The sequence below is a fragment of the Coptis chinensis genome, chromosome 7, assembly GCF_015680905.1.
Source record: "Coptis chinensis isolate HL-2020 chromosome 7, ASM1568090v1, whole genome shotgun sequence".
Lineage (NCBI taxonomy): Eukaryota > Viridiplantae > Streptophyta > Magnoliopsida > Ranunculales > Ranunculaceae > Coptis > Coptis chinensis.
Window position 1 is genome coordinate 16,760,320 of NC_141462.1, and position 24,421 is coordinate 16,784,740.

The 24,421-nt window shown below is 35.3% G+C and overlaps 5 protein-coding genes and 1 pseudogene across 9 annotated transcripts; 4 read left to right on the top strand and 2 right to left on the bottom strand.

Moving 5' to 3' along the window:
- The first annotated feature begins 411 nt into the window (after positions 1-411).
- Positions 412-4,370, top strand: LOC147486291 (protein NRT1/ PTR FAMILY 8.1-like). 3 transcript variants are annotated; one of them, XM_086573298.1, is made up of 4 exons: positions 412-641; positions 1,751-2,124; positions 2,312-2,856; positions 2,986-4,085. In XM_086573298.1, exons 2-4 carry the CDS (start codon positions 1,801-1,803, stop codon positions 3,815-3,817), a joined length of 1,701 nt encoding a protein of 566 aa, XP_086429424.1. In that variant the 5' UTR covers positions 412-641; positions 1,751-1,800; the 3' UTR covers positions 3,818-4,085. The 3 variants fall into 3 exon arrangements, 2 of the variants coding, with proteins under 2 accessions (XP_086429424.1, XP_086429423.1); XR_015202539.1 differs by lacking the exon at positions 412-641 and adding an exon at positions 4,249-4,370 and having other exon boundaries at positions 1,593-2,124; positions 2,986-3,895; XM_086573297.1 differs by lacking the exon at positions 412-641 and having other exon boundaries at positions 1,593-2,124.
- Positions 4,371-5,417: 1,047 nt separating this feature from the next.
- On the top strand, positions 5,418-5,846 carry LOC147486292 (uncharacterized). Its single transcript, XM_086573702.1, has one exon. The coding sequence runs from the start codon at positions 5,418-5,420 to the stop codon at positions 5,844-5,846; it is 429 nt and encodes a 142-aa protein (XP_086429828.1).
- A 1,527-nt stretch (positions 5,847-7,373) lies between these two features.
- On the top strand, positions 7,374-7,566 carry LOC147486293 (small nucleolar RNA U3; annotated as a pseudogene).
- A 2,703-nt stretch (positions 7,567-10,269) lies between these two features.
- LOC147486294 (uncharacterized) lies at positions 10,270-15,927 on the bottom strand. Its single transcript, XM_086571009.1, has 4 exons — positions 13,719-15,927; positions 13,579-13,630; positions 11,084-11,433; positions 10,270-10,766 (listed from the first exon to the last, which is right to left on the bottom strand). Exons 3-4 carry the CDS (start codon positions 11,204-11,206, stop codon positions 10,320-10,322), a joined length of 570 nt encoding a protein of 189 aa, XP_086427135.1. The 5' UTR covers positions 11,207-11,433; positions 13,579-13,630; positions 13,719-15,927; the 3' UTR covers positions 10,270-10,319.
- Positions 15,928-16,242: 315 nt separating this feature from the next.
- LOC147486295 (Pentatricopeptide repeat (PPR) superfamily protein) lies at positions 16,243-20,636 on the bottom strand. 3 transcript variants are annotated; one of them, XM_086571006.1, is made up of 5 exons: positions 18,480-20,636; positions 18,147-18,373; positions 17,887-17,931; positions 16,957-17,072; positions 16,378-16,864 (listed from the first exon to the last, which is right to left on the bottom strand). In XM_086571006.1, exon 1 carries the CDS (start codon positions 20,575-20,577, stop codon positions 18,508-18,510), a length of 2,070 nt encoding a protein of 689 aa, XP_086427132.1. In that variant the 5' UTR covers positions 20,578-20,636; the 3' UTR covers positions 16,378-16,864; positions 16,957-17,072; positions 17,887-17,931; positions 18,147-18,373; positions 18,480-18,507. The 3 variants fall into 3 exon arrangements, with proteins under 3 accessions (XP_086427131.1, XP_086427132.1, XP_086427133.1); XM_086571005.1 differs by having other exon boundaries at positions 16,243-16,864; positions 18,147-20,636; XM_086571007.1 differs by lacking the exon at positions 18,147-18,373.
- LOC147486296 (8-amino-7-oxononanoate synthase) lies at positions 16,269-17,441 on the top strand. Its single transcript, XM_086571008.1, has 2 exons — positions 16,269-16,592; positions 16,702-17,441. Exons 1-2 carry the CDS (start codon positions 16,269-16,271, stop codon positions 17,122-17,124), a joined length of 747 nt encoding a protein of 248 aa, XP_086427134.1. The 3' UTR covers positions 17,125-17,441.
- Positions 20,637-24,421: the final 3,785 nt, after the last annotated feature.

A 24,421-nucleotide genomic window follows, 5' to 3' on the forward strand; every position in this document is an offset into this window, starting at 1 on the left:
TTTAATGGGGGGTTAAAAATAGGGGAGTTAAGTGGGTTGGGCCGCCATGAGAGAGGTTTAGCATAACAGGCTAGGAAGCAGCGGTGTGAGCCCCATTTCTTGGATATCTTAGTCTTCTATTTTTGGCTAGCCCAGATGGAACTTGATAGGTCCATAAAAGAGTCGAACCTAACTTAGGCCTAACTATGAACTTATAAACTACCAAGACCCACTCCTATAAAGATGAATCTACCAAGCTTTCTGCATCAAATTCATAGCAGAACCATATACACAAACAATCATCAAACCCAAAACTCACCATCCGATAGCCCAACAACTTACAAATCAAGTCCTGTGAATAGTACCACGGCTCTCGTATGAATATTCACAGTTGTACGTGTACTCATTGACCTTTTTCTGATTCGAAGTACGAAGTTGATGTGACAAAGGAAAATATTCTCATGGTCCTACTTTGTTTGCCACCTATTAGTCAGTCCCCGTATATAGCCACATACAACGGGATTCTGTTCATTGTGTTCCGAGTATAGCTCAAGTATTTTCCTTTCAAGTCTTTACGTGAACGTGAAACTTTTATAGTGAATCTCTTTCTTGGGACTTGGTCACTTGGGATTCTTTCGTTCAACAAAAAAAAAGTTGCTAAGGTTAGATTCACGTTCTTCTTTCTACTTCCATAGTCCTTTTTTTTTTTTTTACCTTTTTTATATTGTTACGTTGATGGAGTTTATAGAACTTTTTATACAGTTGATACAAGACATTGTTATTGTGCATCCATCAGCTTGTGTTACGATTTTGTTTCTCTGTGTTTCTTGATGTGGCCTTTTTTACTTTTTTGTGTTAGTTGGTTTATTTTTTTGCTTTTGAACTATATACAATCAACAACACTAGTGTGTTTATATCTGCTAGTATTGGCTTACTTGTTAACATTAAAAAAATAAAATAAAGTTTTCTTTTTAGTATGGCATTTTATTAGGCTTTCATTATTTATTTTATTTGTTTCTGTTCAGGTTGTATTGCTTCCCAAGACTCCTCATGCATATTGGCTTCTGTTTATAGTTTCATTGTCAATCATCTTCTTAGAATTGGAATAAAAAGATCAATACATTATAGTATGTTTAAAATTAATTTAAACAATTTGGATTTTATTGTACCGGCTGTTGATCTATTGAGACTAATTGGAAACTAAATTGTAGTCAAGACGTTAACACATTGTTCCAGTAGGCGATATAGACCATCAAGATTGCGATAGTCAACGAGTCCTTGACTCCTTAATCAAACCTTGGGAGAGATCCACGATTCCCACCTTCAACAGGGGATAAGGGGTTTAGAACTTAGTATGGATACAAGATGTTATGCTAATAGAGTTTTATGTTTTGTTATTATTATCTTTAGAAATTTTGTTTGTTGTTGTACACATTGGTTCCTACATCACTTGTTATGGTGGGAAGTTTGACAATGCGTCGATGCAGATTACTTGTACTGCTAAATCTGAACTCTCTGTATTAGGACGTGCCATACGCCTCATACATTGAACGTAATCTATATATTGTGACATATTTGTCTCTTGTGGATAATTTTCCACACAAGAACTATGATTGTTTTTAGGGATCTCTTGTTTTTTATCCGTGCTTTGAATTGTTTGAGTCTGAACGACTTAACATAGTTGCATTATACACAGCATTGCTCTTCTCTGATGCGCATCATATACTAAAATTTTCTTCCGACTGATGTTCTTTTTTTATCCTACTTTCAGTGAAGTATACAAAAGAATACGGTTAATAGATTCTGCTCTGTGAGAATATCATGGCAGATATCGATGTGTACACAAAAGATGGGACAATGACCATTTGTAAGAAACCTTGTGACAAGGAGAAAACTGGAACCTGGAAAGCTTGCCCTTTCATTCTTGGTAATGAGTTCTGTGAAAGACTGGCATACTATGGAATGAGTACCAACCTGGTGAACTACCTTCAGAAACAGTTCAACCAAGGAAATGCAACCGCTGCGAAGAATGTCTCAAATTGGTCTGGAACCTGTTATGTCACACCATTGCTTGGAGCCTTTCTTGCAGATTCTTACTTAGGAAGATATGCGGTCATTGCCATTTTCTCTGTCATATATTTTATTGTGAGTTACACTCAACTATGGTTCTTGATCATGATTTTAGTACTATATAGCTTCACCTGTGGTTCCATGTATCACATCGTTTCGTTAATATTGGTTGAGTTTTGTAAATATTCAAACCATTGTCGTGTCCGCATATATTCTGTTTTGACATCAAAAGAACTGAGATAGTTTAAATTGTTGATTGTAGGGGATGACACTTCTAACATTCTCAGCACTTCTACCTGGACTAAAGCCATCCTGTGATAAGGGCGTTTGCCACCCTTCAAGTTATCAAACCAGTATTTGCTTTCTTGCACTTTACCTTATTGCTTTGGGTACTGGCGGTATTAAGCCTTGTGTCTCATCCTTTGGTGCGGACCAGTTCGATGATACTGATGAGTCTGAAAAGAAAAGGAAGGGTTCCTATTTTAATTGGTTCTACTTTTCAATAAATGTTGGAGCTCTTATTGCTTCCTCAGTTTTGGTTTGGGTACAAATGAATGTTGGCTGGGGGGTAGGTTTTGGTATTCCTGCTATAGCAATGGGCATTGCAGTAGTTACCTTTTTCTCGGGTACTGCGTTGTTCCGACTCCAAAGGCCTGGTGGCAATTTCCTGTCTAGAATATTGCAGGTTTTCACAGCTTCTTTCAAAAAATTGAAGGTTAAAGCTCCGTCTGATCCAACCCACCTTTATGAGACCACTGAGACTGTTATACAAGGAAGCCGCAAGCTTGAGCACACAAAAGGCTTAAGGTAAGTGATGTGGTTATGACTGAACTAGTCTAGTAACTGATTGATTAATAATTTGAGCATGTATTTTTCTGGACTTGTTGTATGGATTTAATAACTAATCACAATTTTATTATCTTTTATTTGCTCCAGTTTTTTTGACAAGGCTGCTGTCAACACTCAGTTAGAGGGTGACAAGGGTCCAGTGAGTGCATGGAGACTCTGCACGATCACTCAAGTTGAGGAGGTCAAGGCCATAGTTAGGATGCTCCCTATATGGGCAACCGGTATTATTTTTTCTGCGGTGTATGGCCAGATGAGCACAATGTATGTTCTACAAGGGAACACCATGGATCCACATTTAGGAAAAGGGTTCAAGATTCCATCGGCCTCTCTTTCCATTTTCGACACCATAAGCGTTATCATCTGGGTCCCCCTATACGACAGAATCATTGTTCCAGTTGCTCGTAAGTACACGAAAAATGATGTAGGCTTCACCACGCTCCAAAGAATGGGCATCGGATTATTTATCTCCATCTTTGCAATGTTGGCTGCTGGAATCCTGGAAGTTGTACGTCTTCGGATGGTGAGAACACATAACTACTATGCCCTCGAGTATGTGCCCATGTCAATCCTATGGCAAATCCCACAGTACTTCCTCATTGGGTGCGCAGAGGTGTTCACATTCATTGGTCAAAATGAGTTCTTCTATCAGGAAGCACCTGATGCCATGCGGAGTTTCTGTTCTGCTCTCAACCTCACAACTGTTGCACTGGGGAACTATCTCAGCGCTTTACTTGTCACCATCGTCACAAATATCAGCACTAAGAAAGGTCAGCTTGGATGGATACCTGATAATTTGAACAGAGGCCACATTGATTACTTCTACTGGGTGCTGGTCGTGCTAAGTGTTGTTAACTTTATAGGGTACCTCTTCATCTCCAAAACATACACTTACAAAAAGGCAAGAGGCACCGTCAACTGATAGTTTGTTCTGTCTCTAACATCTGGATAGTTTACTGTGAAGAGACGACCATGTGTGTGGGTGTTAATGCAGTTCTAGGTAGGTTTTTACTTTTCATTTTCAGATTAGTTGTTCAACTAGATTAGTTGTTCAACTAGGATATTAGTTCCTTGTAAATTTGTTGTGGAGACGCAAATGTTAAGCCTTCTTTCGCAAAATTAGATTCTTTTTTATGCGGGCCAGTATGTGCTTTATTTATAAGAGGTGGTGTTTATTCTCAAGTTTTTAACAATGTTTATTCTGAAGAACTACATTATATCCAAATTTTACTAAGGAACACAAGCATGGCAATGTTTCGACTTTGAGTAACTTAAATAATTAAATTCATGCTAATTTCTAATCATGATCTCTACTGCAAAAGATTAATTCTTTTCCTTGTTCTGATTTGCAAGTAACGACATTGTTTCCTCCCTCCAAGTGGTGTTTGTTGGAATCTATTGGATGGGGACAATGTTTGACAGTCATACAACAGTACAAAGCTCTGGCCAAGGCATCAATCATGTTGTCTCCTGATGGCTTGTGTATGCTATCTTTGATGCTAACACACTAGCTGTAATAGAGCAATTGTGTTTTGTCCTGCTTCATTTGTGTTTTTTTGGTAAAGCCTGCTTCATTTGTTACTGATGGGCAACGTTGAACTCATGAACAATTGTAAAGAAACATTAGATTCAAACTGCCGATGTAAGAGGGTCTCCAGCAGCAAATCCAATATAAAAGTGTAGGATGGTTACTACTTTTCTTGATTATATCTGCAAAAAAGATTGAATATGATCAAAATATCTAGGTCCTAATATGATTTGGTCTATCTCGTCTATAACGTATGAAGTGGAATAAAGAGGTATGTATGTCCCCATTAATTTGAATATATTTCAAACCATTGTCCACACAAATTCTTACTTACCACTTACCAGAGTGGATAAATTCTTACTTACCAAGAAGTTAGGACAAGTTCAATCTTTAACAAGTCAAGTCAATGATCATGGAGTTAAGATGTTCTAGTTTAAAAGGTCAAGAGCCAGTATTCAGTAACCTACAAGATAAACCCGGCTTTATTGTATGATACATTTCTTTTGTTCCCATAGGTAAGGAAAGCTGAAACGTTAGTCTTTAGTCCCACATCCGTAAGAGACAGCATGTATGAAGTATTTAAACTCTTCTGTGGAAGTGATCATCCCGACCTTATTTGAACAGGATCTGTTCTATAGGGAAGTACTTCTGGATGAATCAAAATCTTTTTGCTTTTTATGCCATAAACGCTTATCTTGTAACTGTGATTACATGTACTTTAATGACCATGAATGATAATAATCAATGTTCTAATTGGAAACTCACTAAAATACGACGTGTTTTAGCTGAGTTTCAGTGTTGCTGAAATACACTGCAGATTTTACATAAAATAACAACACGTACGGATGAGAGGAGACTATTTACTTCAGGTTATTGAGGTGGTTGTGTAATTGTGCGACAGGCTCAAAGAGTCAGTATTCTGTGTGTGTAGATGGTAAAAACAAGAAATGCTCCACGCATTATGCCATGTAGATGGGATTTGCCTAATGCAAATATGACTAAGGTCAATATAGATGGAGCTGCAAAGAACAATCCTGGAGAAACTGGTGTTGGTGCTGGTGCTGTTGGTAGAAACTCAAATAGTGAGTTTGTCTTTGTCTACAGTAGAAACATTGGCATTGCAACAAACTATATGGCCGAGTGTACTGCTATACTTGAAGGCATGGAGGTTGCAGTCATTAAAGGTAGAGCATCCATTTGGGTCGAATCCGACTCAAGGGCAGCGGTAACCGCATTCAATTCTGGCAAAATTCCATGGCAGTTGAAACAAAGATGGAGAGAATTGCATACCAAATTGACCCTTTGTACTATCACTAGTACCTGGCGAGAGGTGAATTTTACTGCTAATAAAGCCGCAAATTTTGGAGTAGAATTAGGTACCGAGATTCTGAGGATGTGGTGGGAGACCCCCATGGGTCTATAAATGGGACGTACCAGACGAAATCTACTATAGGTTTGCTTGAGTGTGCACTGGTGATGTAGGAGGCTAGCACTCCTTACTCTCCAACACTGTACAATTTTTTTCTTTTTTGTTTTTCTCATTAATGAATTTCAATCCTACTTAGCAAAAAAAAAGAAAAAGTGTGTGTGTTATCAGGCAAGTGATTAAGGGTTACTATCATGTTGGTTACAATGATTGTAATGTTATCAGGCACAGTAGTACTGACCATAGTACAAAATATCAGGATATGGATATTTATCGATATTCAATTTTTGGATATGTATCGTGGATATATCCCCCTTTTTGAAGATATTTGATATTGTTTCACATGCAAATGTCGTGAATATATCTAAAATATCGACAAATATCGTGGATATTGTGAATATTTCTTGATATATAATGATACATTATTTATATTTATTTGAAATATAATGGTAAATATTAAATAAAATTGTTATATACACAAAATATTGCTAAATATCTCTAAATACCCCTAAATATCACAAATATCACAATTATCGTCGAAATATCACTGATATTTGCAGTCGTATATATCTCTAAATATATCGTGATATTTATATATCTGAAATATGAAATCTGGATAGATATCTCCAAATATCCCGATATATGGATATTTTGTACTATGGTGCTGACCATGAGCAATCATCATAATCAAATTTCTATTCGAACAAGATTAGGCTGGGTAAAACTAAACATTGATGCCAGTTTTAAAAGTAATATACCCTATCCAATTGGCATGGGTTATGTAATTAGAGATTCTAATGGATGTTTCATTGCAGTGAGGAACAAAAGAGGCAGAATGAAGAGGGCAGAATGTAGAGGGGCACTTAAAGCAATACAATGGTGTCAGACTTTCAGCTCATCAGTTGAAGTAGAATTGGATGTTTGCAACTTTTTGGGAAATAAACCAACAAGCATTTCCTGGTCTTCAAAGACTATACTTGAAGATGTAATAGAAGAGCTTGTTACTTTTGATAATGTAAATATTAAGTGGATCAATAGATCTGCCGACTCTGTAGCCCACAAGTTAGCATCTGTTGGGCATAATTTACTTCCTAGTTCTGAGTGGTTGACAATCCCACCAAGTTGGTTGAAGCACTTTTTGGAAGATGATACTCTGTCTGTAACCTCATCACTTTTAGTATCTTAATATATATTCATATATCTGTTGATTATCAAAAAATATATATATATATTCTGTGAAGGTCAGTCAATAAAAGTACAACAATTAAACTTTTGAAGTATTCTTCAGATGCATCTGTTACACAAAAAAGAAGTAATGGTGATAAAGCCAACTGATTAGGTGTATTATAGTACTCCTTCATACTTCATACTTCATCATTCATCGATAGCGTTTACTTAACCTCTTAGATGGAAGTGATTGTACAAAATAGCTTTAGTAAGCACAGAAACGTTAGTCTTTAGTCCCACACCAGTAAGAGAAGCCCATGTACAAAGTATTTAAAGTCTTCTGTGGAAGTGATAGTCACGACCTTACTTGAACAGGATCTGTTCTATAGGGAAGTACCTCTGTTTCCTTGAGTAATCAAGAGACGTGATTAATGGCTGGTGATGGTAGATGAAACAGGACCGGGCGACCAGAGCGTGATTAATGGCTATAGAGGATCGTTCTGGGCAGCCTTTGGGCTATAGAGGATCGATCTCAGCAGCCTGACAAGCCTTCAACCCTTTTTTTTAAACACATGTGTTTGGAAAGGAGACACTCCAATTAATGGTATTGAATTACCATTTACCACTGACCTTCGGTTTGTTTTTTCTTCTGAGTAATGAGTAATATAGGAACCATAAGCTGTACCAACAAATCTGAGTCTCGAAGTAGCAATACTTGGTTGCTGTTCATGAAACCTTCGTATTGCTTGGCTATTGTGTGAATACATTTAGTAAACGGTTTAAGAAAAAAACAACTTAAAAGCCGAACCAATAATTTTTTTGGGTTTTAATACTCCCTAATTTGTTTTCATTGGCATAAGTATCTTTTTTATAGAAAATCATTAGAATTTGAGCTTTTGACTCGAAACCAGCCCGCCACCTATGATTTTTTTGAGATCATTTCTTCTCTTTTTCGCCTAAGCAAAATAACTACTTAGGAGATAAATAACCGCCCCTATTTTATTTTTTGTTCTTCTTCTTTACATATTTTTTTTAGTTTATGCAATCATCATTCTTTTCATCTCTTCTTAAAAACGCATGATGCTAACCCATAAGCCAAAACAATTCCTAATCGTCTAATCCAAAAATTGTCTCGTGTTCTAGTTACAATTTAAAATGCATAGTTAGTTTTCTTATTTCAGTAAATCCTGATTCTCGACCGATGTTGATCTTTAGATATTGTATCTATATAAAATGTGTACTATATTGTAATTTGTAATTGCATTTTACCAACTTTCAATTTTATTTTGACATTTTAAAGTGTGTATTGTGTGGTATGTGTGTACTATGTTTCTACCTGCCAAATATTTTGCTTTTATTAATTTTTGTTCAACATTGTAGCTTTATTTCATTTTTGTATTAAATTTGCAACATTGACTAGATAACTAATATTTTTAAACATATTTTTTCATTTGTGGTGCAGTTCAATAGGATAATCGGGTTCTATTAGTGGTTTTGAATTGTATGGATACACTTGCAGATTCTATGAAAAACGTTTTACTGAATGCAAACATTTTAAAATGCAGATGCACCACGTTATAAACTTATACATTTTAAAATGCATACACACCACACATTTTAAAATGCAGATACAAAATGCATTTGATTATTTATTTTGTGGGGTTCAATTAACTACTATTAAATATAACGGGTTGGTTTAGGGTTTAATGTTTAGAAATTTAGGATATAGGGGTTAGGGTTTAGTGTCTTAAAGTTTAGGATTTAGTCTTAGGGTCTAGTTTATAGGGGTTAGGGTTTAGTATCTTAAGGTTTAGGCTTAGGGTCTAGTTTATAAAGATTTTGGGTTTAGTGTCTAGTGGTTTGGGGTTTAGACTTAAAGACTAGTGTCAAATGCCTCCACAAAATATTGGATGCATAATATTTTTAGTTTTTTCATTATATGCATTTATATATATAAAGGCGGGTGGTTATAAGTGAAATAGTGACATAGAATATATGTTTTAAAATGTTGAATTCAAAATAATTTAAATGCATTTTAATGCGCAACATTTAAATAAATGTATACTTTTAAATTCATTTAGGCTATGTTTGGTTCAAAGAATTTAAAATTCCTGGAAAGTTGTTTCTCTAAGAAATTCTTTTCCTTGATTTCAAATTCCATAAAATCTTTTTTTTTGGTGTTTGGTTCAACTGGAAAAAAAAAATGTTTTCCAGAAATTTATTTTCCACCTATTTGGTATATGCAAGAATTCTCCATCGCATGATTAACTCTCAATAATTTTTGCATAGAGTTCAACTTTTTGGGATTACGAGTTCTACCCCTTCCTCTCCGGCTACCAACACAAAGCTTGTCTTTGGATTTGGTCAATGGGGATGTCACATTCTCACCAGCTAGAAGCTCATGTTTTATATAATCACTAGAGACAACCATTAGTCTACCTCGAAATCTCCTCAGTATATAATTAGAAATGGTATAGAGAGAAGCCAATGTACTATAAAATAGATTATCTCTGATTCTCTGTCATAGCCACTATGCTAAAATTCAAATATCATGGCACAAATATCCTGAAGAACTACAAAGATCACTTCAGTAATTAGAGGAATGGTATTTAATAGAGTTTTAGTAAATGAAGAATGGTGAAGCATCTGAGAAATCTAGTAGACTTAAATGTGTGACTAGGTGGTTAGTGGTTACAAACTCTTCAGGAGGCATCTGGGCGTCATGCACTCATGCTTATTATCTATTTGAGCTGGCAAATGCAATTCTTGTTGAATAGCATCTCTCAAGGTTGTTGGTACTGAGTTTTAAAGTTTTTAACTAAATACCATGACTTGGTGAAGAACTAAAGAGAAAGGTTTTCGCAAGGACAGTCTAGGATTCTTTCTATACCATGTTTCTTCCAGATTATGTTGTGAATGCACTTTCAACGCTAGGAGTTTATAAGCTCGATCTACAACGAACACCCAAGGTCAAAAGCACATGACTTTCTCTCTAAAGTTTCTTCATGATCAAAGCCATGTGACAATGAATAGAAAATGAATTAAACAAGCGTCCACTGTGAAGAAATTCTAAGCATGAATAAGAACAAGGTGGTGGACCAAATGATTCAGAAAACCAATTAAGAGAGACCAACATCCCTATAGACTAAACATGCCTAATTCAAAATGACTCCAAACATTAACACAATCCATAACACTATCATTGTTATACGACTGAATACCAAATAAGCTACAAAAGAGTAAAAAACCAACAGGGTCACCCCTCCTCTTAAACCATATATTCCTATTTTCTTAAAGCACACGTCACTCTTTTGCCGCAAAACTCATCAACCAATTCATACGAAGTTCATGAGTCTTTGAAATAAACTGCTTCCCGGCAAGAGGGTTTTCAGTTAGATACTCAAAAGCTGAGTTTAACATTAGAGTCTCAAACCCTTCCATGTTCATCACTTCATAGAAGACTCGGTCACAAAAGCTTTGATCGACGTTACTCACTGCATTTGCTAGGCGGGAAACTTGCTGCGACAACCCATCAAGCTTCGAAAATGCTTCCTCCCACTGTCTACTCCTCTTTGCCTTTTGTGGTACCCCTCGAGTCTCGCTTACATCTTCAATATCAACAGTTTCAGATTGTATATCTGCAATTGCCTTTCCAGAACTCCCTGTAGCTTGGTCATCCCCACAAGCAAGAGACAACTCATCATATTGCTCTATCGAGACATTCAACAAGCCTTTTGCATATGGATTTTCCTACATCAAATGAAAAGCTATTAACAAAAAATAAATAAATAAATAAAAATGCAACACCTTTGAAATATCAACATAAGCTTTGTATCTACTATAATTATTCTAAGGTTATTGGTTATATATAAATCTTACCATGCAATGAAAGAAAAAACCAAATAAAAGGGTGTGACTGAAATAAACATACTTTGGTATCAAGGCAACATATCAATACTTCTTCTCTACCTCAGTGTCATATCAATTAGTTCAAATACAAAGGTAGCATAGCTATTCATCCATGTTAAAGAAGAAGTCTAAAGTAAGTCTAAAGAAGAAGCAAATACCTCAATAAAATCTTCAGCATCTTCTTTGCCAACTTTGATCATCTTAAGCTCATCATCCCACGCCCAATCGCTCCTTTCCTTAAGGCTCTTAATCATCGCATATTTTGCCTTAGTAGTTTTCATACGACCAACAACATTTTCCACAATGCAAGTGTCGTTAAAGGCATTGGAAACAGTTTTAGCCGCCTATGTAAAAGTGGACTTGCTGAATGTTTTTCCCTTCTTTTATCCTTTTCTCGCACACTCTGCTAAAAATGAGATCAAAACTTTCTCTTTCTTATTAGTCCACCTATAATTCTTTTTCTCTTGCTTGGACTTTCCTTTCACAGATTGTTGAGTTTCTTCCATTCCTGAATATTATGTTAGTCACATGACACAATTAACTTCCATGTAGATTCTTAATTAACAAATCAACATAGTTATCCCATGTATGGGACAAGCAGGTGCAAGTAACCATCGCACATATCTAAACTACCTTAAGCATAACAAAAATTACATCAAACGTTACACAATCAAAGCATAGTATCATATTAATCACCATTGAAATCTTATACAAGCATAGAACTAGGAAAACAAAAACCATAATAGTCTATGTACAAAGCTTGCATCACAAATTCTTTTACAGTACAAACACCACTTGTTATCCCACTCCTAATTTTTCTAAAGTTGCTCTTTTTGTGTTACCTTTTTTTTTTTTCTTACTAAGTTGTTATCCCACATAACCTGTGCCATATTCAGCCTAAATGCAGCCTACTCTTTCTTTTGCTCAGGTTGCTCCTTCTGAGTAAGTTTTGTTTTTTTCTTTGGAGGCTTTCCACTCTCAGGTTCAGGATCTAGCTCTGAAAGGAACAAATCATTAGGAGTGACACCGATGATATAGTTATGTAGGATACAACAAGCTAGGACCACATCTACTTGTGTATCAAAAGAGAAAAAAGATTAGGAATCATCCAATATCTTCCAGCATTTCTTTAGGATTCCAAAAGCTCATTCAACGGAGTTCCTTAATGATGAATGATGAACATTAAATAACTCCTCATTTTCTGGTTCATGCTTACTCCATTCTTTTAAGTGGTATCTAGCACCGCGAAATGGAGCAAGGAATCCCATGCGATTAGGATAACCAGCATCTACCAAGTAATATTTTCCTACAAGGAAAATAACATTATTTATAGGGATCATTATCTACCATATTATATAAGTAAACAACACGTTCATATATACATTTATATATATACCTTCAGGGATTTTAAGTCCATTAGGTCTTGTTAAAGCATCTTCAAGTACCGTGCGTCATGAGCCGACCCTTTCCAACCAACTAACACATAAGTAAACCTAAGATCAAAGGAAACGGCAGCTAAAACATTTTGCGTAGGTTTTTCTTTCCTCCCACGAAATCTATTGTGTATACCTTCAGGTACCTTCGCACGAATATGAGTCCCATCTATTGCTCCAATAGCAATCCTTATTTACAATCAATAAAAAAACTAATTACTTAAAATATAAGAAAACTTTTAACAATTTTGACTAAAGAATATACTTATATTTTACCTTAAACCAAGGCCAGAATCTCACTTCTTTACATCGTATAATTGGAGGTGTTTCCATATCAGTGGTTGGTTCCACCACTAGATCCTTGTAAAGACTAAGAACCACCTTTAGAACAATATGAGAATACCGATTAGTTGTTTCCCCCGAACGTAAAAAATTATGTTTGATGACTCGGGTTTTAACGTTATGCCCTATAGTATGAAGGAACTCAGCAACTTGCACTTCAACTTTCGTATTCCTTGAATCTCTTAACAAATTCTTTTCTCTAAATAAAACAACCAACTTTCGGAACGACTCTTTACTCATCCTCAAAAGATCGTAACACTCACTATCATCATTGATTATACCATCCAAGTACAATTTTCTGTTGATGCCACGATTCACATATGGCTTCCTTGGTATGCTATTGGCTAGTGTGAATTAAAACGGTAGTTACTGCACTTGTAACCATTGCCATAGCTCCAACGACGTGTCCTTTCAAAATCGTTGTCACTACTCATCTAAGTAAAAAGAAAGATCATAGCTAATGTTCATAATACAAACAAAGTACAAAGGATATTCAAAAACGCAATGCTAGATCAAACTATAGAAGAAGAAGCTTCAACATAAACTTTCAATTTCACAGTAAAAAGGGAAGTTTGCATACTAGTTTTCTGGTCTTACAAACCAAAGAAAAAGCCCAAAAACACACACAAAACTCAAAACCAATATGAAACAGTAACAAAGTTTTACAAAATGAACAACTCATCACTATATAAACATCAATAAACACAAATTAACTACCATCAACAATCTCGAAACACCAGATCTACAACATCCAAACCACATAAACAACAAAACATAAAAGTCATAAAAATGAACAAATTGGTACAAAGAAATCACAACAACAACCCCAAATCGATATTTTAATCGATGATTTGAATCAAATAACAAAAAATTCGTACCTTATTATGCTCAAACAAACGCTGATTTGATCGGTGGAGATGTGTTTGAAACCTTTGAGATATGAACACAGAAGTGAGGGAGATTAGGGTTCACTACTACCACCATTAATCAATGAGGGAAGAGAGAGGGGGAAACTTACCTTCTCGAGCTTGATCAATTTTTTTTTCCAGTTTCGCTAGCCGTGAGTTGTTGTCGGGATGGAAAATAGAAAACGACTTCCATTTTTATTTTAAGTTAGTTGTTTTCTTTCCTTTTTATGTTTTAGAGAAACCATTTTCTATTTTTTTGGTTTTCCGCATGTTACCAAACACGTGACACATTTCAAATTCCTGAAAAACGTTTTATTTTCTACCCTTTTCCGTGAACCAGACAAACCCTTAAAATTTATGAAATTTTGTTAAAAAAACACTTACTTTCAAATGCATTTAAAATTTATGAATTTTTTAAGAGATTATAGGAGAGGAAATCTCGTTGTTTCACATACTGTAGAAGTAGTTGCAAATAATTAAGACTTAGTCTTCAGTGCGCGAGATGTATGGTGCGCAGGTAATGTGGGCCTTTGGATCAGTACTTTTGTCATGCAATACACACGCACCCCTTGGTATGAGTGGCCCAGATTTGATAGCATACCATACGACCTGCGCACCATAGATTTAGCCAATAATTAAATAGGATAATTTTGTCTATTGCTTCCAAAAGTGGTTAAACATGTGTCAAATTCTGGTTTTGGTAAACTTTGGTGTAAAAACTAAAAGGGCTATTTAGTTTTTGGGCCAGTTTTTAATTGGATAATTTGCAGTTGGTCACCAATTGATCGTTTATTTGCATGTGGGTCAAAATTGACGGTTGACTGCGTTGACTTTGAGTTGACCATCTTGTTATATCTATAATTTTCTAGAAATGGCTAAAATGCCCTACACATGCTATATGTGATTTACTTGTGGACCAAACACAAATATTACTATTAACAATATGACCAAATGCTAAAAGTTTCAAATAATAGTCAAACACTTGACAAGATCTAAGATTTGATTCAATGGTCATATAAGAATCTTTTTACGACCACAACTTAACCAACTTACATCCTAAGTTAATTAACATATACACCCAAATACGCAAATACGATCGAAAAATAATGGGTGGAAGCAAAACAAAATGCATATTATTAATTTTTGCATAATTGCACAAATTAAATAGTTTCAATCATTACACATATTTTTTTGTGGTAGTAGCAAAACGAAACTTCACGAATATTATTATTAACACATTTGGGGTTGTGATAATTTAATTGTTATACTTAGAGGTTAGAAGTACATGGTGTTTGCTTTTCATTAGCTTTTATATATACTAAAATAATTGTGAGATATTGTTCAAATTAGACTATCTCAAGCCTAAATTTGAATAAGATTCTTACATCTATATAAATATGACCGATTGCAGAATGCTTCGTATGATTTATTACCAGTGTTAGTCATGGGGTTGAACAGTCTATTATTGATTCAATCGCTATCATTAGGTAGAAACTTGAATATAATAAAGGTTGGTAAAAGAGAGTGAATATTTGAGTGGCCAGTTTATCCAATTAGAGAGTTTTAACTTTCAAGGAGGTAGTGAGCTTATGCTAATGGGGGAGGTGGAAGAATAGAGTGGTATAATAGATAATATAATTTTTTAAGGGTGAGTTTATAGACGTAACAAGGAGAGAATATTAACACTCTAAAATTATTGTTTAATAGTACCAATAACATAAAATTGTACACCCCAGTTAGCGGCTAATTTTATGTCAATTTAGAGTTGGTTATTGATTTTATGTCAATTTAGAGTTGGTTATTGTATTTAGGGTCAACTACCAATTACATGAAAGATGTATCATAATTAAAGCATACAATCGGAATTAGAACAAATTTAGGCCCTTTACTAAATGCCCAAGTCATATCTCAAAATTAGGGTTTGGCCCCAAAACTTTAACTGTAAGTTAGGATTTGATCCTAAGGATAAATGTGTTAATATATAAAATATGGATGGGCAACCGTCAATTTTGGCCCAAATGCAAATAAACAATCAATTGGTGACCAACTGCAAATTATCCAATTAAAAAAAGACCCAAAAACTAAATAGCCCAAACTAAAAATATTATGTCTCTGTCTATGGAGTCCAAAAAATTCTTAAGTGACTCTCTTAAACTAATTTTCTAATTTAGTAAAGCAATCTTTGGTTGGTTGATGTTGGCCAGCAAATTAAGTACATCTGTACATGTCAACCCAGCTTTTGACGCGCCTAGAGACAAAGCTTACCTAGCCTTAGTAGCTTGTAATTTAGTCCCATAGCTTTAGTAAGAGTTGAAACGTTAGTTTTTAGCCCCATATATATAAGAGAAACCCTTGTGGGAAGTATTTAAACGCTTCTGTTGAAATGATGGGCACGAACTATACTTGGACAGGATCTGTTCTAAAAGCAAGTACCTCTGTTTGCCTCGACAATTGAATACTTCCCGGCCTTTCCCGCCTATAAAAGAAGAAAAACTTGTCCCGTTTTTTCAATAACCTCTTTTACTAAAAGAGATAAGATATACACGCTTCTGAAAAATGAGAGGTTCAAAATACAGAGATATTGAAAATGTTTGACAGCTTCTATCCTTTCTTTCCTCTCATTCTCTGTACACAGTACACCCACGTACAAAAAGAAAAGGATGAACACGCTCAAGGCTATTCAAAACTGCTTCCCTCCCTCCAAACATGTCTTTCTCAAAAGTCAAAAACTGCCTAGCAGGAATTCAATCCAACTTCTCTGCAAGTCTAGTGACCAGGAATCCGAGTCTCCCCAACCTGAAGGAGATATCAAAAAACAGGATCTACTTGTTAAAATCGCTATGCTTCAAGCTCAGAAGGTTCGGCTTACAGACTACTTGGATGAGCGTGGTAAATATCTAACTCAATTCGCTGAAGAAGCAAATGCTGAGTTCGATGAAATTGGCGAAGACACACTCAAGGGACTTGATGAAGCAGAGGCCCGGGTCTGTTTCAATTTCATATTGTACCATCTAATGCTTAGAGAGAGAGACATGGTTCCTTACAGAATTCTCTGTTCCAATGATAACCGAATTTTTCATTTGTGATTAGCAGATTATGGAAAAGTTGGAGAGCCGGATGCAAGCCTTCGAGGAAACTGCCGAGTCAAACAGGCAGGAGATTGAGGAGGATGAGAAGATATTGGGAGACTTTGAAGGTCAAATGGATAAAGACCGGAATGAAGGTTTGTTCTTTAAAAACCTGAGTACAAGGGCACCTGAAGATAAAACCAAAACAAAGGAGGAAACAGACAAGCTCAAAGAAATTGATAGAGAAATTGCGGGATCAAAAATAAGGAAGAACATTTACCTTGGACTGACAGTGTTGTTGAGTGTTGGGTTAGCTGATGCCGTGATCTCTGCATCCGATTGGCCAAAAATTGCAGCTTTGGGGGTGATTCTAGTGGCTTTGTTATCTCAGTTCAGCTACGAACAAGCCATGTCATCAAAAATGGAAAAAACCAATAAGAAAGAATGATAATGAGGCGGTATATGCAATGGATAACAGTGGAGCAGTGAGCAAAACACATGATCCATGTTTCATCTATATAAATGCGATCCATACTGGTAAAGACGACTGTATCAATATAGCATGATTAATAGACCCAAGTATGAAGCTTGCTTCTTGGGTTTGATATGTCAAGCTAACTTTGTTATTGCATCATGGTGATCTGATCTTGGCAATATTTCTGCCATTATCACATACAATGTAACTGAGTTACCATTTCAAATGCCATGTGGGGAATAATAATGAGGCAGTATATGCAAAGGATAACAGTAATGCAGTGAGAAAAACACATGATCCATGTTTCATCTATACAAATGCGATCCATACCGGTAAAGACGACTGTATGAATATAGCATGATTAATAGACCCAAGCATGAAGCTTGCTTCTTGGGTTTGATATGTCAAGCTAACTTTGTTATTGCATCATGAAGATCTGATCTTGGCAATATTTCTGCCATTATCATATACAATGTAACTGAGTTACCACTTCCAATGCCATGTGGGGAATATATGTTTTTATGTCAAAAAAGAACTACCTTAGCTTACATTCTCTTCATAATTAACATTCAGACAGCTGAAGACACAAATTAACCAACATCACAACCAACATAACAATCTCAAATGGATACAACTAACCAAATGCTGCATAGTAGGAGAATGTGGAGACACTCCTTATATATACTTCTTAAATGGCATAGTCAATGTATCTTTTGCTCAGATTATGGGTCTTACCTTTCAAATCCAATCAAATGTGGAATCTTCGAAAAAAGGCACAACCTGCAAAACATTATACACTCATCAAGAGGCCATGCTTTTTCAAGACAGACCAAAAAGATATGGGTTAACCCCCCCCCCAAATACAGACAAAAAAACAGTCCCCAATTTGACTTTTTTTGTGTGTATTTGGGTGGGTGGGGGGTAATACTAGTTAACCCAAAAAATAACATAATAAAAAAACCTAGAGATAAACAGAGCAAGATATGAACAGTTACCTTGATATTTATTCCTTTGAATACACAAAGAATGTTGTTCACACCCTCGAAATTCCCATGTGCAAATCAGCATTTAATAAGGGCGCTTTGTCCTTTGCATAAATCCACATGAGAATAAACAAGGCATGAAAACAATGACAAAACACCAGTCTAGTTCCTTATAAACGAAAACTGATGCTCCTCACATTCCCATGGCATTATACAGCAATTCTACAGAATTACTCTGCCTATGAGATTATACAGCCAAAAAAAATTCTCATTAGAGTTTCTTTTCTTCCCCATAGAACAGAAACAGTAACTCCAGAAGCTGATAAATAAGTGCTAAAAACTCACAATGAAACATGTTTCATTTCGAAAATGATCATGTAAAAGGGCTTCCACTATTGAGTATGGCTCTGACAACAATGTTCCAAGTAATGGAAGTTGGAAGAAGTCCTTCAACCAAGGCAATGTCAAATAACCGCATAGCATGGGAGAAATGATTACACGCACAAAGCCCATAGATGGCTATGTTATAAGAGATAATATCTGGCTGTAAGCCATTTTTTAGAATCTGGGCCCATATCCCTGATGCCTTCTCACAATCTCTTGTTTTATAAAGTCCGTCCATGAGAGTATTATAGGTCACCAGATTCGGGGTTATATTCCGGTTCTTCATTTCTGCAAGAATCTCCACAGCTTCTTTCATTTTCCCTGCTGAGCAAAGCCCGTGAATTAGAGTGTTGTACATAATGACATCTGGCTTGAATGCCTTTAGCATATGGTTCCACATGTCCAGGGCTTTGTCAATCTTTTCATCTCTACATAAAGAATCCAACAGCGATCCATACATGACCAAGTCTGGCTTTAACCCTTTCCCCATCATCTCTTTAACAAGGTCGTAGGCCTCAACAAAATTTTCTCCAGCACAAAGACCACTTATTAGAGTATTGTATGTCACTACAGTAGGAGAGCAAAGACAGCCTTTCATTTCCTCTAAAACCCTTACTGCACCTAAAAGTTTGTTTGCCCTAATGAATCCTTTTATCAATGTATTGTACATCACAGAATTTGGCTTACAACCACGTTTACGCATATGACCGAATACACTGACTGCTTCATCTAATTTCCTATTTTGACATAATCCATTTACCAACGAAGAATAGACAATAACATCCAACTCAGCCCCTTGATCTTCTGCCTCTTTGAGAAACGACAAAGCTTTGCTCATATACTTGTTCTGACACAATCCATGAATCAATATCCCATAAGTTCTGGAATCTGGGCTACACCCAACGTTTGACAACTGTTCCCAGATCGAAATTGCTTCTTCCACCTTACCCATATCAAAGAAACCCTTAAGTAATATGTTATAACTAACAACATTAACACGGCCCTCCTTTCCCATGGAATCCAAAAACTTAAGACAATCATCAACCTTCCCTACTTGACAAAAACCATTAAGCAAAGCATTACACGTTGCCGCATCAGGAGAAAACCCACTCTCAACCATCGCTCTATAAATCTTCAACGCTCCCTCAACATTTCCCGATTGACACAACCCATGTATCATACTACAATAACTAAAACAATCAGGTCTCCTCTCATTCTTCATCATCCTATCCCATATCACAAGACTCTCATCAAACTTCCCACATTTACACAACCCATTAATCATAACATTATAAGTAACAACATTAGGATAAACCGACGACTCCCTACCCAACCTTTCCCAAATCTCTACCGCCTTGACAAAATCCCCGGCCTTAAAAAACCCATCAATCAAAATATTATAACAAACGACATCCGGCAAAATCCCTCTAATAAACATTTCATCAAACATTTCCAAACCATCAAACAACTTCCCATTTTTCACTAAACCATTTATAACCGTACCATAACTAAACAAATCAGGCTCAATCCCATTCCCTCTCATCCAATCAAACAACTCCTTAGCTTTCTCAAACTCATTTTTCTTAACATAAATCTTAACCAATACATTATATGTTTCCAAATTTGGTACCATACCCATTGTTTCAAAATACATAAAAAACGACTCCGCTTTATCGTATTCATTACACTTAACAAAACTATTAAGTAAACAGTTATATGACCTTATACCAGGCTTACATCCAAAAACATCATACATATTACGAAATATATCTAATGCATGGCCTGACATATAGTTAACAGAATAAGTTTTTATAACAGTTAAAGCAATGTCTTCAGTACATTTACATTCTTGTGTTTGGATTAGTTTTACAATGCGGGGTATATGAGTTTTGAGTTTTGAGTCAGTGAGTCTGCGTAGTATGTGATGGAATGTGAATGGTGTGTGTTTGAAGTTTGGGTTTTGGTGAGTTACTGAGTCGAATAGGGTGAGGGCAGAATGGGAATCTTTTGTTGATTTTAGGAGTTTTAAGAGGTGTTTTGGGAGGATGATGGTTGTCATTGTTTTTCAGGTTGGGTCTCATTTTTTTTTTTTTTGTGTTGGGGTTTTAGCCTTTTAGGAGGGTTTTTGTTTTTAATATTTTTTTATTTTTAGGTGTGGGTGTTGGGTTAGTTTTTGAGTTTAGTCCTTTGTGGATGGTTCGAGTTCTTTTGGGTCCTTGAACAATGGATAGACCGAAACTAGTCCATGGAGATGGAATTATTTGTGTTAGAACGGTCAGGACTCCAAAAGTTCGAATTGTCTAAGGCACATATTACATGGTGTTAGTCCTTTATCGTATGAACAAGCGGCGTCATACAAATGAGACTGTTGCAATCGTAACCGTAAATGCTAATTTGTAAAGTTGGTAAAATTTTTGAGTGATGATATCAGAGGTTAATGCTGGTCAATAAAAAATAAAAAAACATATATTCCGTAACGTCTTGGTTTTGTGGCATTTTTCGTTTGATGGGTGCGACTAACATGGATCACATCTACATGAAACTTGGTGTCTTGTGTGCAAAACAAGGGTGAGATACTGAAGTAAATAAGGATTCTTAAAACCAGAAAAAACAGAACACTTTGTCTGCACTTTTGTTGAAAAGGGAAATGAGGTGGTAGCACACTTGCTCTAGCACAGTGGGTGTTTAAAAAAGCTTACTCTATTTGGTGTGTTGTGAAATTAATGAGACATGAAACATGGTTGAACCACTATAGCATGTTTGAGTAAATGAAGAGCATAGAGGAGGGCATGAGGGCACTTGAGAAAGAAAAGAACATTTGTTGGGTTCACAACTTCACATTTAGCACGGATACGTGAGGTGATTTTTTTTTTTTTGATGGTCTTAGAGGTGATTGAAGTAAGAGGGGAGTTATATGAGAAAAACCATTATGCATGTTCATGTGGTTTAGGGGATAATCAAATAACATTTTTTAAACATGAAAATTGAAGTGGTTTTATTTTCTATTTCCTCAAATTTGTTTTTAGACTTTTGAAACTCTTTCAAAATTGATTTTCAATAATCTGATTGAAAGTGTTTCAAAACTTAGACTGAAACCTTTTGAAATCCTCACAATTCTTTTCCACTTTTGAAACTCAATCTTTATATTTATGTTTCATAATCAACTAGTTAATTATGTTGTAGCTGTTATTGATCTGTCTAATTTAGTTGTCATTGACTCGTGTCTATGGTAGTGATTGTTGTTTTTAATGGATCATAATGAAGGAGATTGTGATTTCAGTGGAATCAATAGAAACACAGCTACTGGACAATTAATATATAGTGATCATTGATCAAGGGATAGTGTACCTTGTGTACAATTCTAATGTTTTGATTTGTCCTTTAAGGGGGGTTTTCCTCATAAAATTATAGATTTATAGTGTTACAAATTAAGCAGGCTTTCTCTTAATCGTGGAGCAACTTATATGGTGTCTTTAATAATTTATATAGTGTCTTGAATAACTTGTTAATATACGTTTATTAACTTGTTCGTGGGTAGCTTACATACGACACTATATATAAATTGTGCAAGACACTTGATAAGTACTAAAAACTGTAATATAAAACCTCGTAGAAACATAGCATTTTGATTAATTATGTATTTAATAATCATGAATTAATTGTATTTTTGTGCTTTTATATATTTGAGCAATCAACGTAAAAATGAAGATAAAAGTCAGTATTTAAACACGGAATAGAGTGTCTACATGAAGTTTCCCAATTTAGTCCACGTGAAGCCCAACTAAAGCCCAGGAAAGCAAAAAAGGACAATTTCAAGTCAGACCAGGATGAACGTGCCGAAAAACATCAAACTCCAGAAACCCATATCTTCTGAACATGGACTCTAATGGCGAAAAATGAACCATCAGAACGATCAGTGCGACGAGCTCTACACATAGGCGGGACTTTGTAAAAAGTAAATTTTTAGACCCGCCACTGGTCGAAGCATGAAGAACCCACTATGCGGACCTACATAATTTGGTAACCAAGCTCAAACGTCAAACTTTCGCACAAGGCAAACTGCATTGAAATGAATCAAAGACTTTTGTGCATAACTTTGGCACAAAGTCATCAAATGTGATTAGGTGGCACACGATTAATTAAGTACATAAAAGTCCTAATAGGTGGCTTGATTAGGTGGAAACAAAGTCCAAATTAGTGGCATGATTAGGTGAAAAAATTAGGTGGCACACAAAGTTTTGTTTGATTAGGTGAAAATAAAGTCTTGATTAGAAAAAATCAAAGTTTCTCACTTAATAATGCAGTTGAGTGTTGGAAATTCACGCGGAGCAAAGGAAAATGAGAACAATCTCTTGCTTTAAAAAAGAGGCTTTAATAGCAAAAAACAACTTTTGCTCCATTAGCTAGTTTTAGTCCAGAGTATATATAGTAGAAAGTTTCAATGTAAGGTTTTTAGTCTTGTAATATGTTTTATGTTTAAGTTGTTAATTAAAATCTTTCCTAAGTTGAGTCTTGCATATTAAAGTATATCTAGTAGAATTTTATTTTCTTGTAATATATTTCTTCTCATTTTAAAGTACATCTCCTGATAAGCCCTTTTGGTTTGGAACGAAACTCTTACTCGAAATAAATTACAACGTGCACGTGAGAGAGGTGTTTAAACAAATATTCTCAAGTGTGTGTGGGAACAAGTTTTTTAACATATGCAAAAGAATATCTATCAACACTATATAAGCTACTCAAGACACTATATAACATGTCCGTAAACAAACAATTCGTTTAAGAAAAAGACCGACAAATTAAGTATCATTGAAATTACTTGCTTGTTTGATTAGTTGTTGGATAATTACATCATAATATTGATAAAATGACTTGAATAAATATAAATTTAAAGTACCCACAAATATTTATATTCTACAATGTATGTGGCCTAAGTTCAATGAATCTCATATTTTGTCAATCCCAAGTAACTTGTCAAGTAAAGTTTTTCAGTTGATATAGAAAATCTTAAATGGAAATTTTATTATACCATTTCTTTATCTAACTTCTTTAAAGGGAATAGCTCGGTGAATAGTGGATCTTTCCGGTTATACCTCTATATGGGTTCAATTATTACGATTAAGGTAAAAAATGTATTATGTAATAGTATAGGTGAGAGAGGGGTAAAATTGTCAATATCTACAGTGAAATTCAGACGTTTCTCTCTTATTTTAGCACGTTGTCATCAGTTTTTCAAAAAACTACGAGATTGTCATTGACCGAAAATTGGATTTTTGTGGTTGCCCGGCCCAAACCAGCTGACCGCACATGTGATTTAGCACCTTGCCATCAGTTTGGTAAACAACTATGATAATGCCACTGACCAAAAAAAAGCTGACGCACACATGGCGTAGACACGTGCCAGTGTACTAGTTGGTTTCTAAAATATAGAGACCGAGATATCGGATATGGTTATTCTCTTTCACTCATTCAACAATCAATGTTGAATTACCATGACTTCAATACCTTTACTCAAATTGATTTTTTATGTTTTAGTTCAATGTTGTAGTTTTATAAATAATACGAAAACATATTTGGTTAGATTTTATATTTGAATCAAAATGGTATATATATGGCACAGAGAGAAACTTGTTGTTTTTGGTATGGATATCATGGTAGCAAATACTACATTTATGCAAAACTAAAAGCATAGAGTGAAAATATATGGATTTAAGTAGTTCAGCAAAATGGCTACGTCCACGAGGCGATATTGATCTTTATCCTTATTTGAAAAACAATCACAATTGAGAATTACAATAGTAAAAAAGCATGTATTTTCTCGATCACTCATCAAAGTCTTTGAAATTATTCTCATAAACCTTCATAAATGAAACCCTTATACTAGAAGATGAGGTTATGAGATT